The sequence below is a fragment of the Arachis stenosperma genome, chromosome 5 (assembly GCF_014773155.1).
Source record: "Arachis stenosperma cultivar V10309 chromosome 5, arast.V10309.gnm1.PFL2, whole genome shotgun sequence".
Classification (NCBI taxonomy): domain Eukaryota; kingdom Viridiplantae; phylum Streptophyta; class Magnoliopsida; order Fabales; family Fabaceae; genus Arachis; species Arachis stenosperma.
This window is the reverse complement of record NC_080381.1, coordinates 115,756,591-115,764,280: the sequence shown is the minus strand read 5'-3', so window position 1 is coordinate 115,764,280 and position 7,690 is coordinate 115,756,591. Positions and strand designations below refer to the sequence as shown.

The following is a 7,690-nucleotide window of genomic DNA, read 5'->3' as shown; positions in this document are numbered from 1 at the left end:
AAGCCCTGGATGTCTACTTTCCAACGCCGTTGAGAGCGCGCCAATTGGGCTTCTGTAGCTCCAGAAAATCCACTTCGAGTGCAGGGAGGTCAGAATCCAACAGCATCTGCAGTCCTTTTTGGTCTCTGAATCAGATTTTTGCTCAGGTCCCTCAATTTCAGCCAGAAAATACCTGAAATCACAGAAAAACACACAAACTCATAGTAAAGTCCAGAAAAGTGAATTTTAAATAAAAACTAATAAAAATGTACTAAAATCTAACTAAAAGATATCAAAAACATACTAAAAACAATGCCAAAAAGTATACAAATTATCCGCTCATCAGCCACCACTGCCGAGCAGAAAGCTACTGCCGCCGAACAGAAGGCAACGGATGCCGAGAAGAAGCTGAAAGAGTCGGTCGCGACGGTTGAACGTTTAACCGAGCGCGAAATGGCTCTGGAGGGTCAGGTCGGTGAGGCGCAAAAGCGCGTGGCCGAAGTTGAGAAAGAGAAGCAGGCCGTGGAGGCCGAACTGTCGACATGGAAGGCTAAGTACAAGGACGTCGTCAAACAGGGCAGGGGCGCGATCCTGGCTACCGAGGAAGCCCTTAAAGCACAAGTCAAAATTATTGCCCCTGAGTTCGATACGTCGGCGATTGGTGTCCGCAAGGTCATCCATGACGGCAAGGTTGTTGATGCCTCCACGAAATGACCCTTCAGTTCTTGTTTAGCCGCTTTCTTTTGACTTGTAAACTATTTTAGCCTTTGCCGTTTTTGGCTTTTGTGAACTATTTGATGTTAGCCGTTTTACTTTTGGCTCGTGAACAATGACCTTTTTGGTCGTTTGCCCGTGTTGTCGATATAAATCTTACTTATCTGAGTGCGTTATCATTTTTAACTGTTTTGGTTTATATCTGTCGTTTTCCGGCATGCTCGCGTTATCGTTCCTATTAACCGTTTTTGGTTTGAAGTCGCTTAGACCGGCGGCCCGTGGCCTTTCGTGTAGTTTGTTTGTTACAACGGTGTTTGACGGCTTCCCGGGGTGATCAGTCCCGGGTCGCACGTCGTTGTCAGTCGCGACAAGGTGATTTATCTGAAAAAATGGAGGTAAAATAGAGTGGAGAATTTGCACAAGTGTATCTTATTCGGTATCCACATAAAAGACTTGCAAGTTACTATGAAGTTCGAACGACAAATTAACTACTTAGCTAGATTAGTCGGCAGGTCGCTCCGTCCTCTAGGAGTAGAATCTTCTAAGGTTGTCCGCATTCCAAGTTCTCGGGACTTCCTTGCCGTCGAGCCTTTCTAGTTTGAATGCTCCTTTTCCCATCACTTTCTTGACTCTATATGGGCCTTCCCAGTTAGCCGCCAGCTTGCCTTCTCCGGGGGTCGGCAGGCCGATATCATTTCGCCTCAGGACGAGGTCGTTTGGCTCGAATTCCCTTTTGAGCACTTTGGTGTTGTAGCGGAGCGCAACTCTTTGTTTTAGCGCCGTTTCTGTCAAGTGGGCCATTTCTCGGGCTTCTTCTATCAGGTCCTTTTCTACGGCTTCCTCCACCCCTTTCAAAAGAAGTCGTGGGCTCGGTTCTCCGATTTCTACGGGTATTACCGCGTCCACCCCGTACGTTAACCGGAAAGGGGTTTCCTTGGTGGAGGACTGCTCGGTCGTTCGGTAAGACCAGAGAACTGATGCCAGCTCGTCGGCCCAAGCACCCTTTTTGTTGTCCAACCTCTTCTTTAGCCCTGAAAGGATAACCTTGTTGGCGGACTCCACTTGTCCGTTCGTCCGAGGGTGCTCTACCGAAGAGAACTTTTGCCTTATACCTAGGCCGTTGAGAAATTCTGTGAACTTTCTGTCGGCAAATTGTGTGCCGTTGTCCGAGATGACGACTTCTGGTATCCCGAACCGTGTTATCACCTGCCTCCACATGAATTTTCTGCAATTGGCAGAGGATATGCTAGCCAATGGTTCGGCTTCTATCCATTTGGTATAGTAATCAATTGCCACTATGAGATATTTGACCTGCCCAGGGCCGACGGGAAAGGGCCCCAAGAGATCGATTCCCCACTGTGCGAACGGCCGGGAGGTCGTCAGCAAGCTCAACTCGTTTGCCGGTGCCTTGGCAAAGTTGGCGTTCTGTTGGCACTTTATGCACTTTTTGACAAACTCTTTGGAATCTGCCATCATCGACGGCCAGTAGTACCCAGCTCGGATCAACTTTCTTGCTAGGGCTTTTCCTCCGATGTGGTGCCCACAGCAGCCCTCGTGGACTTCCCTGAGGACGTAGTCCGTTTGGTCGGGGTGCAGGCACTTCAGTAAGGGTTGGCTGAGCCCCTTTCTGAATAGCTGTCCTTGGATGACGGCGTATTTGGCCGCTTCCCTCCTTAATTTCACCGCTTCCTTTTCGTTAGCAGGGACTTGGCCGTGTTCTAGGTAGTTTGTGATGGGGTCTAGCCATGAAGAACTCAGGGTTGTTGTGTGTAGTATAATTGCAGGTTCCCTTGTCATGCCTCGGATGAGAGACCGGTTTCCCTCCCCTGGCTTCGTGCTGGCTAACTTTGATAGGAGGTCTGCTCGTGTGTTCCTTTCTCTGGGTACATGCTGGACCGTGACCTCGTCGAACTTTTGGCTCAAGCTCTTGACCTTTTCCAAGTACTTCTGCAACAAGGGGTCCTTGGCTTGGTAGCTGCCGTTTACTTGGGAAGTGACGACTTGGGAATCGCTGCATACTTCCAGCCTTTTTGCGCCGACCTCTGCTGCTAGGGTCAAGCCTCCTATGAGGGCTTCGTATTCTGCTTGGTTGTTTGAGATGGGAAACTCGAATCTGACCGACTGTTCGTATACGACCCCGTTCGGACTTTCTAGGATGATCCCGGCTCCTCCGAAGGTCTGGTTGGAGGCTCCGTCTACATGGAGCTTCCACCGTGTACCCATGTCTTCGCCTGGGTCTCCTGTTATTTCAACCAAAAAATCCGCCATGGCCTGCGCCTTGATGGCTTGCCGGGGCTCGTACCGTATGTCATATTGGGAGAGTTCGATGGACCAAGTCATCATTCTTCCCGCCAGGTCGGGTTTTTGGAGAACTTGCCGGATCCCTTGGTCCGTTCTGACGACCACTTGGTGACTCTGGAAGTACTGTTTTAATCTCCTCGAGGAAGTCAGGAGTGCTAAGGCTAGCTTTTCCAATTTGCTATATCTTAACTTTGCTCCTCGTAGGGCCCTGCTTATGAAGTAGACTGGTTGTTGGGTCCTCCCGTCTTCCCGCACTAGTACTGCGGCCAGGGCGTCGCTTGTTATAGCGAGGTACAGGTACAGTGGTTCCCCGTCCCTTGGCTTTCCGAGAACGGGAGGTGCCGCTAGGATTTCCTTGAAGTGTTGAAAGGCTTCTTCGCACGCGGGTGTCCACTCAAACGCCATCCCTTTCTTTATGAGGTTGAAGAATGGCAGGGCCTTGGTCGCCGAGGCTCCGAGAAACCGGGAAAGTGATGTCAATCGCCCTGCCAACCTCTGGACATCCTTGACACAGCCTGGGCTCTTCATCTGAAGTATTGCCTGGCATTTCTCCGGGTTGGCTTCTACCCCTCTCTGAGTTATCATAAATCCCAGGAATTTGCCGGCTTCCATGGCGAAGGCGCACTTGAGGGGGTTCAGCCTCATACCGTGTTGACGAAGGGACGCAAACACACTTGCCAGGTCGTTTAGGAGATCGTCGGGTCGTGCTGTTTTTGTCAGGATGTCGTCCACGTAGACTTCGACCGTTTTCCCTATGAGGTCGTGGAATATCCTGTTCATCAGCCTTTGATATGTCGCCCCTGCATTTTTCAAGCCAAACGGCATTACCTTGTAGCAGAAAGTTCCTCCTGGCGTTATGAACGCCGTTTTGTCTTCGTCTGGTCGGTGCATCGGTATCTGGTTGTAACCGGAGTAGGCGTCCATGAAACTCAGATACCGGTACCCCGCCGCGGCGTCGACGAGTGCATCTATGTTGGGGAGGGGGAAGCAATCTTTGGGGCATGCTTTGTTGAGGTCAGAGTAGTCCACGCACATTCTCCATCTGCCATTGTGTTTTTTCACCAATACCACGTTTGAGAGCCACGTCGAGTAGTCCACTTCTCGTATGAAGCCTGCTTCTAGGAGGCCGGCCGTTTGCTTGGCTACCTCCTCTGCTCTTTCCGCCGACATCTTTCTCCTTCGTTGAGCCACTGGGCGTGCTTCCGGCTTGACGGCTAGGTGGTGTGAAATGATTTGTGGATCAATGCCCGGCATGTCGGCTGGCGTCCATGCGAACAGGTCCTTGTTGGCCCTTATCATTTCAATCAAAGGCTCCTTCAACTCATGCGGGAGGTTCTTGTTAACGAATGTGAATCTTTCCCCTTCGTCACCGATGCTAAATTTCTCCAGGTCCCCTTCTGGTTCCGGCCTCGGGTTGTCCTCTACTCTGGCATCGAGGTCGGCTAGGAATACGCCGGATGCTTCCTTGGACTTCTTTCTGAGGGAAAGGCTGGCGTTGTCGCAGGCGACCGCCGTCTCGAGGTCTCCTCTTATGGTCCCTATGGATCCATCATCGGTGACGAACTTCATAACTAGTAGCTTGGTGTTGATTATGGCCTCAAAATCATTGATTGTCTTCCTTCCCAAGATGATATTGTAGGCTGTGGAGTCTCGGAGGATCACGAATTCGGCCATCGCCGATCTTCGGCCTTGCATCTGTCCTACCGAGATCGGCAGGGAAATGACTCCGTCTGGTTTGATGAAGTGGTCGCCTAACCCGATAACCCCGTGCTGGTGGGTCGTCAGGTCGGCATCCTTCAGCCCCAGTGCGTCGAACACGTTTCGGAACATGATGTTTGAGTCGGCCCCGGTGTCGACAAGGATCCGTTTGACGAGGCCGGTTCCCACTCTGGCCGTGATGACCATGGGAGGGTTTTCCGGGGCGTCGCTGAACCATTGATCTTCTGGGCCGAAGGAAATGGACGGGGATTTTTTGGTACTCTGCACTGGTGAAGATGAGATCGCCAGTACCTTGGCGTCTTTCTTGTGTGCTGACCGGGATTTTGGTGCAGTGTTCTTTGCCGTTACCACGTTTATCACCGTGAGGCCGTGGTCTCTGTCTTCAGGCTCTTGTCGCCGCTTGACCGGGCGTGTCTTGCCTTCCTCGTCCTGGTCGCGATAACGCCTTCTCGGCTCCCTGATGAGATGGGAGAACGCTGCCAGCTTTCCTTCCCTTATCGCTTGCTCTAATGCATCCTTCAAGTCAAAACAGTCCTGCGTTTGGTGGCCATATCCCTTATGGTAATCACAATAAAGGTTCTTGTTTCCGCCTGTGCGGTCCTTGAGTGGTCGGGACTTCGGGAGAATTCCTTTCTCCGCAATTTGTTGGTAGACCTCCATGATGGGGAGGGTGAGTGGAGTGTAGTTAGTAAATTTCCCCACTCGAGGGGTCGGTCTAGGTGCTTTGTTTGGCGCCTCCTCCCTGGCCTTTTCTTTCGCCCTCTCCCCGTCGCCACCGAACTGACGAGCCTGGCCGTAACCGGACTGCCGCTTATTGGCAGCCACGACTCGGCTGACTTCTTCATCGTTTATGTATTCTTTGGCCACCGTTTGGATTTCATGCATCGTCCAAACCGGTTTCGTTGTAAGGTGCTTTCGGAAGTTCTCGTTAAGGAGGCCGTTCGTCAGGCAGAGACTGGCCACCGAATCGGTTAAGCCGTCGATTTCCAAGCATTCGTCGTTGAACCGATCTAAGTACCTCCTGGTCGGCTCTCCCTGTCTTTGGGTCACCCCGAGAAGGTTGATAGGATGCTTGGCCTTTGCTATTCGCGTTGTGAATTGAGCCAGGAATGCGCGGCTGATGTCTGAGAAATTGTAGATAGAACCTTGAGGGAGGCCGTTAAACCATTTGATCGCTGGTCCTGCTAAGGTCACCGGGAAGGCACGGCATCTCACTTCGTCGCCTACTCCCTCTAGATTCATCCTGGCCTCGAAGGCCGTCAGGTGTTCTAGAGGGTCTTGAGTTCCGTTGTACCTCATGTCCGTTGGCTTGTCGAAGTGTTTCGGCAGCCGGACCTCGAGGATAGATCGGTGGAACGGGGTGGCGCCCATTATCACAGGTTGTCGTGTTCTTCCGTCTTCGCGACCTCTTGTCGCTCGATGGGTCGGTCTGCCTCGGGAGTAGATGATCGTGTCATTTCGTCTTCTCATTATGGGTGACTCCTCCCGCGAACTCTCTGCCTCCGTCCGCGGGCGGCTTCGGTAAGAGTCTTCCTCCTCGCTTCCGGGAGACGGGGTATAGCTCGGATCGGTAGAACGTCCGTCCCGCTCCCTGTCGGCAAGCTGCCGCTCCAGGTTCTGGACTCGGTGGCGCAGCTCTTGCATTATTATGGCGCTATCGCCGCCTGTTCCTCCGAATGGTCGTGTCCCCGTGTGTCGATGGGGGGACCTTCGCCGCCCCCCTTGCGAGGCGACGGAGGCTGCCCCCTCCGCTCCGGCAGCCCGGCCTTGGTCGCCAAGACCCAGTACAACTTCCATTTAGACGGTCCCCACAGACGGCGCCAATGTTCGTTAGTCGGCTTCTGAACAGGTCGGGTGGACAGAAGATGCAAAGGTGGATAGATGAGGGTGTCTTAGTCCTGGATGCGCTGATCGAGGGTTTGCCGAGCTGGCGAGCACTTGAGTTGGTGAACGGACGAGGGGGGGTGCCACCTGCAAAGACACTCCGACGTTCAAGTCAGAAATCGTACAAGCAGGGGGAGTGATGTAGAAAGTGACGTACCTCGGGGGAAGAGCCAATCTTCCCCTTATATACATGTCAGTAGTGGGCCCCTTACGTGACAGGCCCATATTCCCAAGGACGCTGTCCTGCAGCACGTGGGCGGTCCGTACAGGAAGTGTGTCCGGATCGGTTGTAGGGCGCGTGCCCGGGTCGGGTGTTACATGGGTCGGGTCGGCCCAAAGCTGGTTCTGGGCCGGGCCGTAACAAAAGCCAAAAAAAGAAAGAATAGTAAACTATTATTTCTATCTATAAAAATTAAAATTTATCCATAGAAAAAAAATTACTATTTGTACTTATAAAATATAAGTTCTACACAATAAAATTATTCAAATATTAAAAAATTTTCTAAAAATTTTAAATTATTCTTATCTTCACCACTACTACTATCATTCTCCCCTCCCGCTCTCTTCACACTCCTTTTTTTTTATTTTTTCATTTCCATTTTTTTCATTCTCACCCCTTTTAATTTTCATAATGAACTTCCACCGCGAATCTCTTCTAACATTATTGTAGAGGCCAAGAGATCTACAATCATCATCACTATACCTTCTCCTCCACCTGTTCTTTCATTTTCATTCTGTTATCTTTTTTTCATTGTTGTTAATGTTGTTGTTGTTGGAGAATGTGAAAAGGAGCAGAGACAAAATGGTAAATTTACATTTTGCGAATTGAATTTATAGTCTTAGATCTATTTTTTTGCGATGATGTAGTTGTATCGGCTCAATTGATTCGATTTTTGGTTCTTTTCCATTTGATACATTCTGTCAATGTTGTTGATGTCCCTGTTGTAACAATACGCTTGTTTTATATATATAAAAGAGAGAGAGAAATGTGATGATGCAGATAATAATTAAGGGTAATTTAAAATTTTTAGATGATTTTTTAGTATTTGAATAATTTTATTGTACGAAATTTATGTTTCAGGGATATAAATGA

At 50.4% G+C, this 7,690-nt stretch overlaps 2 protein-coding genes across 2 annotated transcripts; both read right to left on the bottom strand.

Annotated features, from left to right (window-relative positions):
- Positions 1-1,218: 1,218 nt before the first annotated feature.
- Positions 1,219-2,961, bottom strand: LOC130981166 (uncharacterized). The gene is made up of 3 exons (XM_057904784.1): positions 2,626-2,961; positions 2,005-2,538; positions 1,219-1,899 (listed from the first exon to the last, which is right to left on the bottom strand). Exons 1-3 carry the CDS (start codon positions 2,959-2,961, stop codon positions 1,219-1,221), a joined length of 1,551 nt encoding a protein of 516 aa, XP_057760767.1.
- A 962-nt stretch (positions 2,962-3,923) lies between these two features.
- On the bottom strand, positions 3,924-6,510 carry LOC130981164 (uncharacterized). Its single transcript, XM_057904783.1, has 2 exons — positions 4,063-6,510; positions 3,924-3,962 (listed from the first exon to the last, which is right to left on the bottom strand). The coding sequence occupies exons 1-2, from the start codon at positions 6,508-6,510 to the stop codon at positions 3,924-3,926; spliced, it is 2,487 nt and encodes an 828-aa protein (XP_057760766.1).
- Between the last annotated feature and the right edge of the window lie 1,180 nt (positions 6,511-7,690).

What these genes read in the sequence shown, in the direction of transcription:
- LOC130981164 (XM_057904783.1), bottom strand. Translation starts at nt 6,510, where the DNA reads ATGGAAGTTGTACTGGGTCTTGGCGACCAAGGCCGGGCTGCCGGAGCG. An exon ending in CGACGTGGCTCTCAAACGTG is followed by an intron (nt 3,963 to 4,062) that starts GTATTGGTGAAA and finishes TCCCCAACATAG; the next exon opens with ATGCACTCGTCGACGCCGCG.
- LOC130981166 (XM_057904784.1), bottom strand. Translation starts at nt 2,961, where the DNA reads ATGGCGGATTTTTTGGTTGAAATAACAGGAGACCCAGGCGAAGACATG. An exon ending in TGCAGAAGTACTTGGAAAAG is followed by an intron (nt 2,539 to 2,625) that starts GTCAAGAGCTTG and finishes CTCCTATCAAAG; the next exon opens with TTAGCCAGCACGAAGCCAGG. An exon ending in TTCCCGTCGGCCCTGGGCAG is followed by an intron (nt 1,900 to 2,004) that starts GTCAAATATCTC and finishes ATGTGGAGGCAG; the next exon opens with GTGATAACACGGTTCGGGAT.